Here is a 22,033-nt window from a genome sequence, read left to right as displayed (position 1 = left end):
ACTACACCACCAGAGCTCTTTCTACGTTCTCTACTGAGGATAAATTTGTTAAGGAAAACAAAATGCCGCAGAGATATGCTGCAACTTTACATCATATTTTTGTTCTGGGAAAAGTACTCAAAGAAATGCCTGAAGTACCAGGAGACCATCTATTATCAGGGCTGAGAACTTCACTGTGATCCTAAACAGACTGAATTCTGGCACAATATTAGAAGCACAGAAGCCTGTCTTGGTCTTAGACACCAAGTCTAGGAATGCAGGTCAGAATAAAAGAAATCCAAGAGGCCAAGGAAGTATGTAATACACTCTGGCAGACAAAAGCAACAGCATTTGATTGAATAAAGCTGTGTTCAGCAACTCCCCGGTTAACCAACCACCACTTATCACCATGTTTCATCTTCTAAATTGTGCTAAACAGCTGCTATTTAAAGAAGAATTTCTCTGCTATTCCCAAAGGCATCAACTGTGTAGAGGTGAAGCTCACCCTTCTTATTCTCTTCCCACAAATGCCCCAATTGATTGCTTCACACATGCAGATTTTAAAAAGAAAAAAACAGTGATGTTACTACATCTTATCAAGAGCATCCAAAACAAGGATATTTCAAAGAAACCCAGACATCCATCTTTTTTTAAAATATATATATTTTTTTTCTTGTGATTTGGGAGAAAGTTTACAGAGCAAATTAGTTTTCTATCCAACAACCAATACACATTCTGTTTTGTGATATTTACTGCATTCCCCACATTGTAATAGCATTCTTCCCACTTCCTCCCTGCACCCAGGGCTTCCCTTCTTTCTTCCTTCCCATTCCTTCCCATCCCTTCCTACCTTTCTAGCTCTATCCCTGGGCATATGCTGTCCTCTTTATTTCATATTCTTGATTGTTCTAATGTGCATACCCTCCTGATATGACTGTTTATCTTAGAGGCCTATCATTTAGGTGTCAGTTGAGTCACAGGGGTTAAGTTCACTTTCTAGCTTAAAGAGTATCTAAGGATGATAGTCTCAGAGTTCCACCAGTCTTCATCAGATATGTAAGCCTGGTCTTTTTCATGACTTTGAGTTTTTTTCCACATTTTTCCTTACTCTATCCAGGACTTCTTATTGTGATCCCTTTCAAAGTGGTTAGCAGTCGTAGCCAGGCACCATCTAGTTCTTCTGGTCTCAGGGTGTGAAAGCTGGGGTTCATGTGGTCTATTGGTCCTTCGGACTAATTATTTCCTTGTGTTATGAAGTAGAACTTAGCCATAGGGATTTTTTTGGCTATAATCTTAATGGAAGCAGATTGCCAGACCTTTTATTCCATTTCACACTACCAACCTTTAGGTTAGCATTTAAGTGTAAACTGTTTCTCCACCTAGGGCCCTTTATACACAAAGAGTACAGAAACTCAAATTCTGGTTACTTTGGTCAAAATATCTGATACCCCATAGTCATATAATTTATAGCAAGTCAAAACAACTCTCTGACCACAATATCCTCACCTCCAAAAAGAGAATGAATTCTCATTTTCACTACCTCATATGGATACTAGAAGATAAAATTGAGAGAAAAAAAAACAGCACTTGGCATATGTTTGAAAGCATTTTTCATTAAACTGTATGTTCCTGGAGGATGGAAAGGTAATTATTTCTTTTTATATGCCAATCAGTAGGCACTTATTAAACACCTGTTAAAATGATGTAAATGAAAATAATGAGAAAGCCAGAAAGTTCTTTTCAAAATACAATATTACAATGAAGAAATATTATTATATCTATAAATATGTTCATATTTAGTCTATGAATTTGCTGTATAAATTCCATAGTATACTTATCAAATACCCAAAAGAGAATATGAACTTTAAATGAATTTGGAATCTGAAGGCAAAAAGTAATAAGCATGCTTCACAAAGAGGATTGACTATACTTTTAGTTTTTTGCAAATGAACTGTTACAGAGATCAGCTCCTTTCTCCCTTTTATTTACCACTTAAAGTGATGCTTGATCATTATTGAATGACATGTTGTTGTTGTTGTTATGTGCCGTCGAGTCGGCCCCGACTCATAGCGACCCCTCCTTGGGTTTCCGAGGCAGTATCACTACGGAAGTAGGATTGCCCAACCTTCCTTCCGAGGAGTGGCTGGTGGGTTTGAACGGCCAGCCTTCTGGTTAGCAGTCAAGTGCCTTAGGCACTATGCTACCAGAGCTTAGTATACTTTAAAGTGTTTGCATTAGTGCAAGCTATTATTCTTGCTTTCAGTGAGTCAGCAGTCTATAACAAGGTCTGTAAATTGTAGCCTGTATGCTAAATTCAGCCCACTACCCACAAACTAAAAACAGTTTTCACATTTGAAAATGGTTAAGAAAAAGTATTTTTATGACATGTGAAAAGTTATGAAATTCAAGCTTCCATGTCCATATAATGCCTCGGAAACCCAAGGAAGGGTCGCTATGAGTCGGGTCCGACTCGATGGCACATAACAACAACAACAACAACATGTCCATATATACAGTTCTATTGGAACACAGCAATGCTTGTTTATTTACAATGTATTGTCTTACAGTGGCTTTCATCCTATAGCAGCAGAGTTGAGTAACTGTTGCAGAGAACTAATGACCTGCTGAGACTAAATTATTTACTATCTGACCCTTGATATAAATGATTTGTCATTCCCTGATCTATAAGGAGACAGGTAGTGATACTGGAAGTGATCAAAGAATTGAGCCCTGCTCCCCTGGACCTAAGGCTGCTATATCTTTAAAACTACCTCCCAATTCAATGGATAGTATACAAAGTACCAAAAAGTACTCTACCTGTCGTTTTCCTTGGAGGACCTGAAAATAAAAATGCAAAGTGTTTGTTAAACAGGGTTGAAGAGCAGTTACAATTGTCACATCATTCATTAAGATACAAATTCTAAGTATAGTCCTTCTGGTTTTCTTTGAAATATTTCCTTTAATAAAAATGCTCACATAGTATCAGGTATTGACAAATTCCTGTATAATGAAGTAAGTGAGAAAAGGTGGAGAAAACATTCTATTTTAAACCAATGGTTTTTACTGCTTTTAAACTATTCATATATGCTTACCCCTTCACAAAAAAACTTTTTCAGAAAATTAACAGAGGACATTAGTTGTTGTCATTGACAAAATTGGGAGCCTTCTCTTTCGGGGTTACATTGGATTAAGTTATATTTAAGGGAATCCTCATGGTGTTATGGTTAAATGCTCAGCTGCTAACTGAAATTTTAGTAGTTTGAACCCACCAGTGGCTCCACGGGAGAAAAGACGTGGCCATCTGCTTTGGTAATGATTACAGGTTTGGAAACCCTATGGGACAGTTCTCCTTTGTCCTATAGGATTGCTATGAGTTGGAATCAACTTGATGGTACATAAAAACAATGTTAGGCTGCAAATCTTAAAAAAGAAAAGTCTTATAAAAAGATTTCTTTGGTTCACTCAGAACTATTATGTTTAATGAAGACTAATGCATCCTCCAGAGTGGCCTTACATAGAGACACCAAAGTAGAACATTGATAAGCTTTAGAAGGATGTTGAGGCCATATCCAGTCTGACTCCAGGTTCCCATTAGTGTCAAACAAGAGCTATCTGACTTGTCAGCAGTAAGCTCAGGATGTGCATTCTTACCCTAGTCCAATTATGACTTCTTATATATAGCATTTCACCTTTTCCTAAGTTTCCTCACCTGAAGAAGTGGCACTAAGAATGCTAACTTACCAGATAAAGCATTGAAGTACAGCATTCAAATGAATTATTGTTCCAGTATGTATGGTAAATACAAAAGGATATTCCATTTGAAAAAAAAAGTGTCACTCAACATGTAAATGTTTAAAGCAAGCTATTTACCTAAATTCAAGCACACGAATGTCCTTATAGCCTGGTAATCCAGTAAATGCAATTTCAACCTGTTAAAAATAAAAATAAGTGTGTAGAAATATGAAAAGGTATATAGTAAATAATGCTATAAGAAAGCGAAACAAAACAAAACGCACTGCTATCAAGTAGTACCTGATTCATAGCGACCCCTCCTTGGGTTTCCAAGGTGGTATCACTACAGAAATAGATTGACCAACCTTCCTTCCAAGGAGTGTCTATTTGGTAGAAGAGTCATTCGGTTTTGTTAACCAACATTAATATTACTAATAAACAAAAACAAACCCACTGCCATTGAGTCAATTTCAACTAATGGCAACCCCCATTGAGTTTCTGAGGCAGTATATCTTTACAGGAGTAGAATACCTACAATTTATTAGGTGAATGCTATGTGCCTGGTGCTTTGCAAATATTACATATAATCCTTGCAACCATTCTGAGAGATACATATTATCTCAATTTTATAGATGAGAAAACTGAGACTCTAAGATGTCAACTAGGAGCTCTGGTAGCATAGTGCCTAAGGCACTTGACTGCTAACCAGGAGGCTGGCGGTTCAAACCCACCAGCCACTCCTCAGAAGGAAGGTTGGGCAATCCTACTTCCGTAGTGATAACTGCTTCAGAAACCCAAGGAGGGGTCGCTAGGAGTCGGGGCCGACTCGATGGCAAATAACAACAACAAGATGTCAACTAGCTTACTAGGATCACATATTTGGTAAGTGACTGATTCGGAATTATTCAAGCCCAAATCTCTCTAACCCCAAAGACCTTATTCTTCCCACTGAACTGTATCACTTCTTCCTCTTTCCCCTGCCTCATGATAAATATGTTTTAGAACTGGGGCCACAACTGGAAAAACTGTAAATTAAAAACTTATTGAGATAAAATTAATATAATATAAAGGAAGAAGGACTTTTAAAGGGAAGGAAAAGATTTTCTTTTTTCTGTTACTCAAGAGAGGCTGAAAGGACTATGAACAAGTTACTAGACCTCTCTGAGCCTCAGCTTCCTCATGTGTGAAATGGAGATGGTCCCCTACATAGCTACTGTCAGCAACCAGAAAATAGTCTATAAAGCATAACAAAGCACTATGCAAGGAAACTAATACTGTGATTATCCTTCAGCACTGTCAGTGACACTCCCAACTCTGTCCTTTCCCTCTTTCATACTTCAAGTTTGCCCGAGCCTGTTATGCCCCCTTCTCCTCTTACTCTTACTGGAAGAGTAATAGTTTCTGAATCTCATTCTCCAAGAATGTTTGCTTTCTCCCTATGTGTCTTTCAGTATTAATTAGAGAAGCTGAGGTAACAATCTGGTGACTATACTCTGAAGAAAGAGAGCTGGAGGACTCCCTTCAATTTGCAATAGACATGGTAACAGGGGCCTTCAGAGACATGACCCCTGACTCTGCTGTTCAACACAACTAAGTAGCTACTAGTAGATATTTCATCCCAGGTAAGGAGACAGGACTGCAGAGATAGGCTAGAGAAGGAGATCTTTCATATGAGGCCCAGATCCTTCATGATCCTCAGATCACCTCAAGCCAATAGCTACCTAACTCATAAAGTCCCGGCTAGAGAGATTTTTCTCTAAATCTGTAGTCATTCAGTGCAATTGTTTACCCAAACACCAAGGCTTATTAAAAGTTCCTTAGTTCAAGAGTAAAAACCAGACAGCTAGTCTAAGATACTACCTGATGCCAGGTGGCCACTGACTTGGCTGACATTTCTTCCACATACCATACAGCTTTGCAGCTTGGCCACACAGCAAGGAAAATGAATCACCTAGCCTAGGGTCCTCACCTCTAATGCTGCAATCATGTTGTTTGGCTGAAAGATGCACATTTTTATTTCCCATTTGGACAAACTGTCTAGTGAAGGAAATTAGTCCAAAGTAATGGAATTGACAAATTTGGCCAAGAAGAACCCCATTAAGAGGGAATGGAAAATAAACAGGAAGGAATAGTTTACCTATCATCAGACAGAGGGATAGATGGGAATTTAAAGGAACACAAGAAAGAGGACAAGCATGAGTCATTGTTGACTGAAAAAGCCTTGGGTACAAGTTCTATATAGAATTCTCCCAGAATGTAAAGTTTTGGGTGGATTTAATCCACAGTTCCTTTAAAATCTCTTTAAAAATATCACCAACAAGAGAATAAAGATAGGAAAGAATTTTACTTTTCGCTGGATGCCCTTCTGTGCTTTTGAACTCTGTACATGTGCACTCCTACATGTTACCACTTGAAATTTTTTCAAATTAAAAATCTCCTAAAAATTAAGGGGTGGGACAGTATGGAAAGAGTCTGTGATCAGGAAAGGAAGGACACTGGAAAGTGTACATAAGATATAGACAACAGAGAAAAATATTAGTACATGCACAATACTGCATTACTACTAACACCAAATACCAGGCTACAGATAAATGTATAGACAGGTGAGGTCAAGTGGGGGTAGGCAAACAGGAATACACCCTACACCAAGGATAGATTTTCCTGAAAATAATCTTACATTTGCACTTGTGCTACAAAATTAGCCACATACATTACAGAAGCAAAAGAAGACAGAGTTGGATTAACTTCTCAGAGACAACCAAACACCTTGAGAGAGAATCACTAGACCTGTGGACTCAGGACGATAGTGTCAGGGGCCATCATGCTCAACTGGCACAACACAGTACATGAATATCTTATTCTACAACCTACTTTGGTGAGTAGCAACTGGGGTCTTAAAAGCACAGCCACCTAAGATGCAACTACTGGTCTCCTCTCATCTGAATCAAAGAAGAGTGACAAAATCAAACTCCATGTCTCACTGCCATCAAGTCGGTTCCAACTCATGGTGACCCCTCCTTGGGTTTCTGCGATGGTATTACTATGGAAGTAGATTGCCCAATCTTCCTTCCAAGGAGTTGCTGGTGGGTATGAACCTCCAGCCTTGTAGTTAGCAACTGAAATGAAAGGCATCTGGAAACAATTAGTCTGAGGACAAGATGGACCACAAGGACCTCAGCCTTCATGACCCTGAGACCAGAAGAACTAGATGGTGCCTGGCTACCAATGCTAACCCCTCTGAAAGGGATCAAAACTGGAGGTACTGGATAGAGTGGGAGGAAAAATGTGGAATAAAATTCAAGAACACAAAAATGACCAGAAATACTCATCAGATAGAGGAGACTGGTGGAACCCCCAAGACCATGGCCCCGGATTACCCTTTGGGCCTAGAAATGGGCTCACTTCTGAACACCTACCCCAGGGCAATGCCCTTACGAAGGGCACAGGGAGTGGGTAGTCACAGGGACAGGAGAGGAGGAGAGTTTTTTATGGTTAGGGCTGGTAATCAGGGCATGAAGTCAAATGTGCATTAAAAAGAAAAAAAAAAAAAAGCTACTGAAAATTAAATCTAATGTTCCCTAAAAACAAAGAAACTACACTCTGTGTAGTTTCTCAAAGATACATATTTCTCCCAGGATTGTCAAATTAAAACCATGCCATAGAACAACACATTCTCCCACTGCTGTGTAGCACAAGCTGGAAACAGCACTTGCTTGTTAGCAGATGGCAAATGTGTGTAAGATTTTGTTCCAATGAAAGAATTCATTTTTCTTTCCATGAATTTCTCACAGAGCTTTCTGAGGGAATGACTAAGTCACTAAATCCACACCCCAGAAACCAAGTAGATGGAGAGCTTGAATCTTATCTCTGCTTTTAACTAGTGTTGTGAGCATGGGAAAATTACAACCCCGGCAAACTGTCTTGTTTACCAGAAGAACAACAAAAACAGCCCCCAAAAAATACCACCCACCTCTGAAATAAACTCTTCTACAAGGTGCTTGTGGTGGTTGCTGGAAGGATCCTGCAGTTCTTCACTGTACTGCTTCCCCGAAAGGTGGATGATGAATTCTGCAATCTGCTCAGCTGCTGGTTTGGTGGGCTCCTCTACCACAGTCTCAATCTCATTGCTAATCTGGATTTTAGACAAAAAACAACAAAATGGCTATGTTAATTCACTCAGTCAACAAATGTTACTGATTGCTTTCACATGCCAGACAGTGTGCCAAAGGCAACTTTTGATGATGACTTTTTATATAGTATTTCATTTTGGAATCAACTCAACCATAATGGGTTTGGTTTTTTTTTTGGTTTCACTTTGGAACAAATTGAGTGGACTTTAGGCTAATATTGAAATGACTACAGTCTGCCTGGCTTAGCAGAAAGTAAAAAAGTTTCTGCAAAAATTAACTGTAGGCAAGTGTGTAAACAAGAACTGACTGTATAATATAATTATCATCTAAAAACAGCCTAGAATGGTGGTATTCAAACTCTTTGATCTTAGGACTCTATTAAACTCTTAAAATTCATTGAGGAACCCAAAGAAATTTGGTTTATGCTATTTACCAAATAAAAAATTAAGAGAGAAAATTTTTTAATATTTACTTAGTAATTCATTAAAAAATAATAATTAAGGCAATAATAGAGAGAGAAGCTCTCACTCTTACTCAGTTGTGTCAGTTGAGCATGTCTTCAACTTTTCGAGGGAGCTGTTCCAGAATAAGATATGGGGAGTACCAAAGGAGCAAGGAGGCCACATCTTCTGACCTCCTCTAACCCCAAAACGGGAAGGCAGAATCACCATTAGTAGCCCAAGGCTTATCCCTGCAAGGCCAGACATGCCGTCCCCCTCCAGCCCTTAAACAACCCTGACACCAACTGTTCCTCCCACAGCACCCACCACCTCTTTCCTGGGTTCAATAATTTGCTGCAGTGGCCACACAGAACTCATAGATTATGGGGTTTATTAGGGAAGCCACAAGCTACAATTCAAATTCAGGAACACACTCAGTCTCTCTCAGCCTGCCATCTCTCAGCTGACAGTCTCTCTCAGTCTCTCTCTCAGAAGTGTGTGTCTCTCAGTGTCTCTCTCAGCAGCATGTCTCTCGAATCTCCCTCTCAGCAGCACATGTCTCTCACATCTCTCTCTCAGCAAGTGTGTGTCTCTCAGGAGTGCATTTCTCTCAGCAGCACGTCTTTCTCAGCCAGCAGTCATAGAGACACTTTCTGCCTCTAGGAGGGCTCCTGTTGAGCTTGGCGGAGTGACCAAACTAACCAATCCCAACATCAGAATTCTATACACCTGAGAGAAAGTAAACTTCCCAGAAGATTGTTTCCTGCTGGTTCAACAGAAATACCCCAGGTGGATAACTTTAGCAATCAGGAGATACCAGTTGCTCATGGCAAATTCCACCACAGAGTTTGCAAAGACTTATGGCTAGAAAAGCCACACTATGTAATTTACTACACCACAGGGGGAAAGAGAGCAATAACAATGCAATGGAGTATTATTCACAAATAAAAAAAGGAATAAAGTAGTGATACATGCCAAACATGGATGTAGAACCATAACATATTGTATGATTCCAATTCTATGAAATATCCAGAATAAGCAAGTTCTTAGAGACAAAACTTAGATGAGAGATTGCCAAGGGTTTGGGAAGGGTTGGGGAGGACTGCTAATGAATACAGGATTCCTTTTGGCCATGAGGAACCTGTTCTAAATTTAGATAGTGATGATGATTGCAAGACCCTGAGAATATACTAATAAAAGTGAACTGTACACTTTAAAAGGGTCAATTTTACAGTATAAGAATTATATTTCAATGAAGCTGTTGTAAATAATAATAATAATAAACCTATTACATGTAAAATAAATTAAAAATTCTTCAAAAGGAATAAATTAATGAAAAATGGCATTGTTAACATTTAAAAAATTTCTTTAATATCGGGTTTAACAGAAGAGAGCTAGATTCTGCATTCAATCAGTTGCACTATATTGTTTTAGTTGAAGCATGTGAAGAAAATCTGGCCACACAGATATATACTGGAGAGGAAGAATATTAATAGCCTTTTCAGATAATTATGGATATTATTTTTTCATACTACATCAAACACAACAATAGTAGTTTCTTTATGCTTAGTTGCTAAATAAAACCTGAAACCATATCAACACACTTTTTATACTCTATAACAATAAAATCCAAATCTTCAATAGTCAAAAATTCAACAATTTAAGCAATAAAATAAATACTGGATTATGACACATATAAAAAATATCTGCAAGTCCACACTAATATTAATAAATGTTTAAATAAATGAATAAGGAAAGAGAGACAACAGCTTCTTATAGAAGAATTCCAATTAATAAGTGTAGAAAGAATGAGGAAAATCACTAGTAGAACATTATAGTAATAGCTGCTGCAGGCAAGATCCACTGATGTTTATCTAATCCAAGTCCCTCAATTTTGATACTTAAGAAAAGCAAGAATTGGATAAGAGAAATGACTAGCTTATATCTCACAGTAAGCCAACTTTAATGCACCACTTTCAATCAAAGATTGAAAGAGTCAGGAACAGAATACAAGGTTTTTGTTGTTTCGGAATTTTTTTCACTCTATTATTTTTCATTGGTTGAACTATATTTCACTGTACTATTTTTATATAATCCATATAATCAGAGACCTTTAAAAGTTTAGAATGGAATCAAAGATCCCACCACCCTTCCTGATGTGTGAATGCTCTCTATAACATTCCTGACAAATGATTATTCATCTTCTATTTAAATGACTCTGACTGAGAAAGAACTCATGAATTTCAAAGGTAGATAATTATATTTCCAAAATCTCTTATAATTAGAAAGTTCTTAATATTAAATCCAAATATACCACCCTGTACCACCCACCAGGGTGCCAATTCTGTAACCTGGAATACATAAAAAAGCTGTAATTTCCAGAGAGCTCTTCAAATATATACAGACAGGTAGCATGTCTTCCCTGACTTTTCATTGGTTTCACTCCTCCAAACATCTCAACCCTTAATGTCTTCCTTAGGGTGTGGCAAACACAGGTAAGGTATGAGCAATTAAAGAAAGGGAAGGACTACCACCTCTCTTATATATTTCCACTAATGAAATATAAAATTACACTACCTTTTACTAGTTTTTTGCAGTAACTACATTGTACTGGTGATTCATACTGAGACTAATACCAATAACAACTTAAAACCAAAAAACAAACTCACTGCCATCAAGTTGCTTCCAACTCATAGCAACCCTTCCTTGGGTTTCTGAGGAGGTATCTCTACAGAAATAGATTGCCTGATCTTCCTTCTGAGGAGTGGCTGGTGGGTTTGAACTACCAGGCTTCTGGTTACCAGTCAAATGCCTTAGGCACTATGGCATATACTTAGTTAATTTTTACACAACTTCATATTTATCAATATTAAATTCCATCACACTAAATTCTGATGGAATCCCCATTTCTAAAAATACTATTAAATAAATATCCTGAGTAATCCTACTGTTACAAAACACATAAAATGCTGAATAGATTGTTTTCAATTTTTTTTTTTTTGGACACATGGGGTTTGCAAGAAAGTAAAGAAAACCACAAGAGGACAAAAACAACAGGTTGCAGGAATCCAAAGACATGATCCAGTGTTGAAGTCTTCTTTGGTATATCTATTGATCCCTTGTGACCCAGGCAATAGTGAATGCCAAACAACATAAAGAGACAAAATACAAAGCACAAGGTCTATACACACTGGAGAGCTAAATCAAGGATACCTACATAAAGCAAAATTTCTTAAAACTCAATGGACAGAGTGAACAACAAATTAGACTAAGTTGAAGGAAGAATTAGTGAAATGATGGTGACATAACCCAGAAACCAACCCAGTTATAGAAGTATCCAAAGTAAATAAGCCTACAAGATTGTAAACAGGGAACCAGAGACATCCATTGGCATTTGAGGACAACTACAAACCAAAAAGAGGGAAAAAATAGTGTAGTAACAGAACTTCTAAATGGTGAGAAGGTCAAGACAATTGCAAGATAGAATGGACTGTTCTCAACTTGTGAAGACAATTATAAATCACAGGGTAACTTCAAAGAAAAATGATAAACCTTCACATCAAAATAAAAAAGAGAACAAGCACAAATATTTAGCAAGTATGAGTCGGGTTTGACTCGACGGCACATAACAACAACAACAACAACAAAACAACAGCAGTGAAGGAAGTGATAACACGATTCATAAAGAAAATGAGCTCAGCATAGAAAATCATATGGAATAAAGAAATCACTAACACCACAAAAAAAAAACATGTAACAAAATAACAGCAACCAATTCATATTTCTCAATAATTACACAGAATGTCAATGAATTAAATGCACCACTCAGGAGATGAAGAGTTGACGATTGGATAAGAAACCATAACCCATCAATATGCTGTCTACAAGAGATACACCTCAGAGACACAGACAAAAATAGACTAAAATCAAAGGTTGGAAAAAGATATATCAATCAAATGGCAACCAAAAAAGAGCAGGAGTAGCAATATTAATTTCCGATCAAACTGACTTTAAGACAAAAACCACCATAAAAGACAATGAAGGACATTATATAATGATTAAAGGATTGATTAAACAAGAGGACATAACAATAACAAATATCTATGGATCAAATTAAAAAGCTCCAAACTATATAAATCAGACTTTAACAGAATTGAAAAGATAAATAGATGACTCCATAGTCATAGTAAAAAAAAAAAAAAAAAAAAACCTAACTCACTGCCGTTGAGTGGGATCCGACTCCTATCAACCCCTCCTTGGGTTTCCAAAGTGGTATCAATATGGAAGTAGATTGTCCAAGCTTCCTTCCAACAGTCATAGCAGGATATTTTAATACACCACTTTCAATCAAATATACATCAACTGGAAAAAAACTCAACAAAGACAGAAGAACTAAATAGTACAATCCACCAACTTGACTTTATACACATCTACAGAGCACTTCACCGAACAACAGCACAATACACATTCTTTTCCAGCACACACGGAACATTCTCCAGGATAGACCATATGTTAGGCCACAAAGCAAACCTCAATAAATTTGAAATACTGCAAAGCATTTTCTCAGATCACAATGCTATAAAACTAGAAATCAACAATAGGAAGACAAATGGAAAAAGAGCAAACACATGGAAACTGAATAACACCCTCCTTGAAAGTGACTGGGTAATAAAAGAAATAAAAATGAGATTAAAAAAATCCTTGAATCAAACAAGAATGAAAAAAAAAAAAAAAACACTACTAAAATCTTTGGGCCACAGCAAAAGCAATAATCAGAGGCCAAACTACAGCAATAAATGTACACATCAAAAAAAAAAAAGGGGTTAAATTAACCCCTTTACCCCACCTTTTCCACTTCTTGGAAAAGGGGCGGCAAAAAAAAAAGCCTACAATCACCAGAAGAAAAGAAATAATAAAGTTTTGAGCAGAAATAAATAAAGCATCTTTGTAGGTTACCAGGGGTGGGAGGGAAGGGGAAGAAGCACTGCAAAAATAAATAATAATAATAAAAGAAAGAAACAAATGAAACAGAAAATAGACAACAGAAAAAATCAACAAGACTAGAAATTGGTTTTTTGAAAAGATTAAATAAAATTGACAAACCACTGGCAACTTTAACAAAGGAAAAGAGGGAGAGAAAATAAAATAACATGAATAAACAAATTGAGTGATGTCACAACAGAACCAAAAGAAATTAAAAGGATAATATGAAGAATTGTGCTCCAACAAATTTGAAAATCCAGAAGAAATGGACAGATTTCTAGAAACATACTACTTACCTAAACTAACACAGACTGAAGTGGAAAAGTTGAACAGACCCATAACAGAAGAAGCAATTGAACAGGTCACAAAAAAATTACTAACAAACAAAAGCCCTGGCCCAGAAGGTCTAACTGGAGAATTCTACCGAACATTCAGAGAGACCAAGTGGGGTTCATACAAGGTATGCAAGGATGGTTCAACATTAGAAAAACAGTCAACACCATCCATCACACAAATAAAACAAAGGAAACGAAACACATGATCATATCAATCGACACAGAAAAGGCATTTGATTAAATCCAACACCCATTCCTGATCAAAACTCTCAGCAAAATAGGAATAGAAGGGACATTCCTTAACATAATGAAGGGCATCTATGCAAAACCAACAGCCAACATTATTCTCAATGGAGAGAGAATGAAACCATTCCCCTTGCGAACAGGAACCAGACAAGGATGCCCTTTATCACTACTTCTATTCAACATTGTATTGGAAGTCCTAGCCAGAGCAATAAGGCAAGAAAGGGAAATCAAAGGCATCCAAATTGATAAGGAAGAAGTCAAACTATCTCTATTTGCTGATGACATGATTCTATACCTAGAAAACCCAAGAGACTCAGTCAAAAATCTACTGGAACTAATTGAGAGATTTAGCATCATGGCAGGATACAAGATCAATATCCAAAAATCAGTTGGATTCCTCTACACCAGCAAGCAAAGAGTCTGCTGAAAAAGAAATAAGGAAATAAATATCATTTGCAACAGCTACTAAAAAAAAATTAAATACTTGGGAATAAATCTCACGAGAGACACAAAAGACCCATACAAAGAAACCTACAAAACATTACTTCAAGAAATCATAAGAGATCTACATAAATGGAAGAACATACCATGTTCATGGATAGGAAGATTAAACATTGTGAAAATCTCAATACTACCCAAAGGAATCTATACATTCAATTCAATCCCAATCCAGATCCCATCAACATTCTTTAAGGATATGAAAATCCAATCACAAATTATATATGGAAAGGAAAGAGACCTGGGATAAGCAAAGCACTATTGAAGAAGAAAAGAGTAGGAGGTCTCACACCCTCAGATCTCAAAACATACTATACAGCCACAGTAGTCAAAACTGTCTGGTATTGGTACGGCAACAGGCACACAGACCAGTGGAACAGAATTGAGAACTCAGAGATAGATCCATCCACCTATGGTCAGCTGATGTTTGTCAAAAGACTGAAACCCATTACATGGAGAAGAGATGGTCTCTTTAACAAATGGTGCTGGCAAAACTGGATATCCATTTGCAGAAAAATGAAACAAGATCTGTACCTCACACCACACACAAAAACTAACTCCAGATGGATCAAAGACTTAAATATGAAACCTAAAACTTTAAAGTTCCTCAAGGAAACAAAAGGGGCAAATTTAGGGGCCCTCATTTATGGCATAAATAGACTGTCAAGCACAATCCAAAATGCACAAACAGCAGAAGACAAACTAGATGAACAGGACCTTTTAAAAATTCAATTTTTATGTGCTTCCAAAGACTTCTCCAAAAGAGTCAAAAGAGAACCTATAGATTGGGATAAAATATTCGGCAACAACGTATCTGACAAGGAACTTATCTCTAAAATTTATAGAAAACTCCACAACAACAAAAAGACAAACAATCTAGTTCAAAAATGAGCAGAAGACATGAATAGACACTTCACCAAAGAAGATATTCAGGAGGCCAACAAACACGTGAAAAAATGTTCACAATCATTAGCCATTAGAGAGATGCAAATCAAAACAACAATGAGATACCAACTGGCTCCAGCAGTAATAGCAAAGTTCAACAAGACAGAAAACAACAAATGTTGGCCAGGATGTGGAGAGACTGGGATTCTCATACACTGCTGGTGGGACTGTCAAATGATATAACCACTGTGAAAGCAGTATGGCGATTCTTTAAAAAGTTGCAATTAGAAATATCATTACTAGGTATACATCCTAAAGAAGTGAGAACCAGGACAAGAACAGATAATGTGCACACCCATGTTCATCATAGCACTACTTACAATAGCAAAAAAAAGGAAACAACCTATGTGTCAATCAACAGAAGAATGGATAACCAAACTATGGTACATACACACAGTGAAATACTATGCAACATTAAAGAATAATGTAGAATCTTCAAAACACCACAAAATGTGTATGAACTTGGAGGACATTATGCTGAGTAAAATAAGTGAATTACAGAAAGACAAATATTGTATTACTTCAGTATTGTAAAAAGTCAAGCAAAAGTTTATATATGGAAGGAAAATTTTGTTGTTAGTTACCAGGGGTAGGACAGGAGAGGAGGAAACACTGCAAAAATAAAATAAATAAAAAAGAATTAGTGAACTGGAAGACAGATATTGATTTAACAAAAAGAGAGAAAGGAATGAAAGTTAAAAATATGTGGTTCAATCACACAAAGGATAAAATGAGGAGGTCTAATACACACACACACACACACACACACATACACTAACAGTAAGAGCTAACAGTAGAGAATTTCATAAAATTTGATAGACATAAAGCCTAACATTAAGGAAGTACAACAAAACCAAAGCAAAATATAAAAACATAAATCCACACATATACTCATCTTTGTGAAACCGTAAAACACAAATTCCAAAGGAGAAATAAAATCTCAAAAGTAGCTAAAGAAAATAGCCAGATAACCAACAAAGGAATAACAATTACACTGACAGTTTGTTGTTGTTATGTGCCGTCGAGTTGCACCCAACTCATTAGCGACCCCTCCTTGGGTTTCTGAGGCAGTATCACTAAGGAAGTAGATTGCCCAACCTTTCTTCTGAGGAGTGGCTGGTGGGTTTGAACCGCCAGCCTTCTGGTTAGCAGTCAAATGCCTTAGGCACTACACTACCAGAGCTCCCCACTGACAGTTTAGTTCTCAGTTTGTTGTTTTTTTTGTTGTGTGCCGTCGAGTCGGCCCCGACTCCTAGCGACCCTTCCTTGGGTTTCCGAGGCAGTTATCACTACGGAAGTAGGATTGCCCAACCTTCCTTCCAAGGAGTGGCTGGTGGGTTTGAACCGCCAGCCCGTCTGGTTAGCAGGCAAGTGTCTTAGCCACTATGCTACCAGAGCTCAGTAAAATAATGTAAGTCAAGAGAGTGGAAAAAACCAAAGACAAAGAAAAAATAAATCTCAACCCAAAACTGAATACAAATTAAATATATCTCTCTAGCATAAGGTCAAATAAATAAATCTTTACCAAAAACTGACATTAATGAGTAAGAAACTTTTACTAAGGAAATATGAGCAAAAAAAAATTATCCCAGAAGAAAAATCAAAAATGAAAAAAAAAAAAAAAGAATTTCAAGTAATAAAATAGTAAGGATCTGTCTGGGTAAATATAAAACAAATTTTAAATGTATAAAACAAAAACGATAGTTGAATTTTTTGGGGGGGGGTGGAGAGAGAACTGAGAAAGAGGGAGACAGTGAGAAAGATAATACTTAAAAACAAGTCATCAGGGCACTAATGTGAATTGCAATGTTCTAAGGCTCCTGTAGCTCTGGTAGCATAGTGGCTAAGGCACTTGACTGCTAACCAGAAGGCTGGCGGTTCAAACCCACCAGCCACTCCCCGGATGGAAGATGGGGCAATCTACTTCCGTAGTGATACTGCCTCAGAAACCCAAGGAGGGGTCGCTATGGGTCGAGTCTGACTCAGTGGCACACAACAACAACAACAAGGCTCCTGTCAGCTCCGGTAACATAGTGTTTAGGCATCTGACTACTAACCAGAAGGCTGGTGGTTCAAATCCACCAGCCACTCCTCGGAAGAAAGGTTGGGCAATCTACTTCTGTAGTGATACTGCCTTGGAATTCCAAGGAGGGGTCGCTATGAGTCGGGTGCGACTCAACAGCACATAACAACAACAACAACAAGGCTCCTGTCAGTTGGAAATTATGGCCTTGGTGATAGAAATGATGTCAGAGATTACATGATAGAATTTTGTAAGATGAATGATTTATTCATTGCAAAACCTTTTTTCAACAATATAAACGGTGACTATACACATGGATTTTACCACATGGAATACACAGGAATCAAATTAAATACATCTGCAGAAAGAGGGAATGCAAAACCTAAGTATCATCAGGCAGAAAAAGGCCAGGACCTAACTGTGGTACAGACAATCAACTGCTCATATGCAAGTTCAAACTGAAACTGAATAAAAATAAGACAAGTCCATAAGAGTCAAAATATGACTTTGATTATATTCAAACTGTGACCGTTGGAGTTGTGTGTCAACTTGGCTGGACCACAATTCTGAGTGGTTTAAGCAGTTGTGATGTCGGTTATTCCCATGATAAGATCTGATGCATATGTTTTGAGCAGCCAATAGGTTGAAAGAGTTTCCCTAGGAGTGTGGCCTACTTCCAATATATTTATGGACATCTTGGGAAAAAGAGACACTCTTCTGTGGATCTGGATCCTATTGTGCTGCCTACAACTGTCTGTGAGTGAACAATCCACCATTCAGCCTGGAGATCTTAGATTCATCATTTGTTGTGGTCAACAGCCAGTATGCTGCCTGCCAACTTTTGAGCTCGTCAGCCCCTGCAGCTGCATGAGTTGGGAAAAGCCTCCAGCTTGATGTTTGATCCAAGAACTTGGGACTTGCCAGCTTCTCTAAGTGTGTGAGCCATTTTCCTAAGATAAATTTCTCTTTCTCTATATGTATATATAAGCTTTACTGGTTTTGTTTCTCCACAGAACCCAGCCTAACATACCACCTGAATTTAGAGACCATCAGAAGAAAAATGGAATGCATAAAGATAATATCCTAGGCATTAGTGAGCTACAATGGGCTGGTATTGACCATCTGGAATGAGACAACCATGGAGTCTATTATGCCAAGAATGAAGAATTGAAGAGGAATGCCACATTCATTGTCAAAAAGAACATTTCAAGATCTATGCTGAAGTTCAATTCTGTCAGTGATAGGATAATATTGATATGCCTACAAGAAAGAAAAGTTAATGCAACTGTTATTCAAGATTATGCATCAAGTATTAAAGCTAAAGATGAAAAAAAATGAAGATTTTTACCAACTTCTACAGTCTGAAATTGGCCAAATATACAACAAAGATGTGTTGATAATTATGGTGATTGGAGTGTGAAAGTTGGAAACAAAGAAGTATCAGTAGTTGGAAAATAAAAACTTGGTGATAGAAATGACAGTACAGATCACGTGATAGAATTTTGCAAGACCAACAAGATATTCCTTGAAAATACATTTTTTCAACAACATAATAAACAGCAACTAGACACAGGGACCTCACCAGATGGAACAGACACAAATCAAATATACCACATCTGTGGAAAGAGGCAATGGAGAAGCTCAATTAAGGTCATTAAAAAGACAGGAAAGGAAGAAAAGACAAAAAATGGATGTTAGAAGAGACTCTGAAATTTGCTCTGCACCAGGGAGTAACTAAAGCAAATGGAAGAAATGTTTAAACAAAAGACCTGAAAGGAAGACTTTGAAGGGCAGCTTAAAGTATTATAATGAAATGGGCAAAGACCTGGAATTAGAAAACCAAAAGTGAAGAACATATTAGGCATTTCTCAAGCTGAAATACTGAAGAAAAAAATCAACACTTGAATTTTAATACTGAAGGATTCCATGAGCAAAATATTAAACAATGTATCAAAATAAGATGGAAGGAATACACAGTCACTGTACCAAAAAAAATTGGTCAATGTTCAACGATTTCAAAAGGTAGCATAAAGCCGCACTGAAGGAACAAACAAACAAGCTTCCAGCTTCAGTGGGCCAGGAGTAAGAGGCAGAACTGAAGCCGAAGGTCGAGGGGCTTTCACCTAGTCCTAGAGCCTGGCACTCTGAACTTGGATCTTGAGCCTCCAAAACTGTAAGAGAAGAAAGCCCTGTTTGTGAAGACCACCCATTTGTGGTCTGTTAGAGCGGCACCAACTACCCAAAGCACCTTGCTTTCCACCGATTCCTTCAGTTCAGCTTTGACTTCTTCTGTCGATATCATTGGTTCTTGATCATATGCCACCTCCTGAAATAGATGAACATCAGATAATCCTTTTTTGGACAGTGACTCTGTGTATTCCATCTTTTTTTTATGCTTCCTGCATTTTTCCTATTTTTCCCACAGAATCTTTCAATATTGCAACTCAAGGCGTGAATTTTTCTTCAGTTCTTTCAGCTTGAGAAATGCCAATCATTCCTTTTGGCTTTCTAACTCCAGATCTTTGCACATTTCATTATGATAGTTGACTCTGGCTGCTCAAGCTGCTCTTTGAAATCTTCTGTTCAGCTCTTTTATCTTGTCATTTCTTCCATTTGCTTTAGCTACTCTTCATTCAGAAGCAAGCTTCAGAGTCTCTTCTAACATCCATTTATGTCTTTTCTTCCTTTCCTGTCCTTTTAATCATCTTTTGCTTTCTTCATGTATGATGTTCTTCATCACTGGTGGCTAGTGCATCAAATCTATTCTTCAGATGGTCTCTAAATTCAGGTGGGATATAATCAAGGTCATATTTTGGCTCTTGTGGACTTGTTTTAATTGTCTTCAGCTTCACCTTGAATTTGCATGTGAGCAGTTGATGATCTGTTCCACAGTCAGCTCCTGGCCTTGTTTCTACTGATGATTATTTGAGTCATGTCCCATCAGCAAACAGAGGTCCCAAAAGATTTACTTCATCCACGTCATTAAGGCTGATTCTACTTTGAGAAGGCAGCTTTTCCCAAGTTGTATTTTGAGTGTCTTCCAACCTGAAGGGCTCATCTTCCAGCACTATATCAGATGTTTCCGGGCTATCCATAAAGTTTTCCAGTAATATATTAGACAGTGTTTCACTGATATTCGTAAAGTAATTAATTCATAATTTTGTTGTTGTTGTTGTTGTTATGTGCCGTTGAGTCGGCCCCGACTCATAGCGACCCCTCCTTGGGTTTCCGAGGCAGTATCACTATGGAATAGGATTGCCCAACCTTCCTTCCGAGGAGTGGCTGGTGGGTAAATTATCACTGGCTAATTTTTTGACAAGTGGACAGCCCTTTTCTTTTTCCCAGACTGTCTTTGGAAGTTCTGCTGAAGCCACCAAAGTACACCAAACTGAGGCAAGTGGTGGAGATGGATTTTAGCTGAAAGTAAAAAATACCAGAAAGATGTTTACCTGTGTTTTATTGAATATGCAAAGACATTCAACTGTGTGGATCATAACAAATTATGGATAAAACTGCAAAGAATGGGAATTCCAGAACACTTAATTGTGCTCATAAGGAACTGCACATAGACCAAGAGGCTGTTGTTCATACAGAACAGGGGTATACTGCATGGTTTAAAATAAGGAAGGCGTGAGTGAGGGTTGTATCCATTCACCATACTTATTCAATCTGTATGTTGAGCAAATAACCCAAGAGGTTAGACTATATGAAGAAGAATGCAGTATCAGGATTGGAGGAAGAATCATTAACAACCTGTGATATGCAGACAACACAACCTTGCTTGCTGAAAGTGAAGATGACTTGAAGCACCTACTGATGAAGATCAAAGACTACAGTCTGTGGTATGGATTATACATCAAATAAAGAAAACAAAAATACTCACAAGTGGACCAATAAGCAAGATTACAATAAATGGAGAAAAGATGGAAGTTGTCAATGATTTTATTTTACTTGGATCCACCCATGGAAGCAGCAGTCAAGAAATTAGACATATTACACTGGGAAAATCAGCTGCAAAAGACCTCTTTTGAAGTGTTAAAGATAAAGATGTCACTTTGAATACTATAGTGCACCAAACTCAATCCATGGTGTTTTCAATTGTCTCATATGCATAAGAAGGATGGACAATGAATATGAAGAATGAAGAAGAAATAATGCCTCTGAATTGGGCGTTGGCAAAGAATACTGACAATACAATGGATTGCCAGAAGAATGAACAAATCTGTCCTAGAGGAAGTACAGCCAGAATGCTCCTTAGAAGCAAGAATGGCCAGTCTTTGTCTCAGCTATTTAACTTAGGTTATCAGAAAGGACCAGTCCTTGGAGAAGGATATCACACTTGGTAAAGTGAGGGGTCAGAGAAAAAGAGGAAGACCCTTAATGATATGGACTGACACAGGGGCTGTACTGATGGACTTAAGTATAGCAAGGATTGTGAGGATGGAGCAGGACCAGGCAGTATTTAATTCTGTTGTTCACTAGGCATCAGAATCAACTCAATGGTACCTAACAACAACAACAACAACTAGGAAGAACAGAATTTTGCATGGAACACCAACTGAAGACTGGACAAATTGTGAAATGACATCAAGAACAACATACAAGGGAGTTCTGGCAAGATGACAGACTAGGCAGAAAGACTGCACAGACCCTCTTCAACAAAGAAAAGGGAAACCAATTAACACAGACACAGAAGATAATCCTGGACCCCTGAGCCTTGAA

At 37.7% G+C, this 22,033-nt stretch overlaps 1 protein-coding gene across 1 annotated transcript in view; it reads right to left on the bottom strand.

The window, feature by feature from the left end:
- IMPG2 (interphotoreceptor matrix proteoglycan 2) overlaps positions 1 to 22,033 on the bottom strand; it is a 202,011-nt gene that overhangs the window by 48,764 nt on the left and 131,214 nt on the right. The window contains exons 7-9 of the mRNA XM_007945804.1: positions 7,682 to 7,843; positions 3,850 to 3,908; positions 2,797 to 2,817 (exon numbers count right to left, since the gene is read on the bottom strand). Of these exons, the coding sequence (XP_007943995.1) occupies positions 2,797 to 2,817; positions 3,850 to 3,908; positions 7,682 to 7,843 (242 nt within the window). The remainder of the gene's footprint in view (positions 1 to 2,796; positions 2,818 to 3,849; positions 3,909 to 7,681; positions 7,844 to 22,033) is intronic.

Source organism: Orycteropus afer, unplaced genomic scaffold, assembly GCF_000298275.1.
Source record: "Orycteropus afer afer isolate SDZICR_OR568_19922 unplaced genomic scaffold, OryAfe1.0 scaffold00143, whole genome shotgun sequence".
Lineage (NCBI taxonomy): Eukaryota > Metazoa > Chordata > Mammalia > Tubulidentata > Orycteropodidae > Orycteropus > Orycteropus afer.
This window is presented reverse-complemented; position numbering and strand designations above follow the sequence as displayed.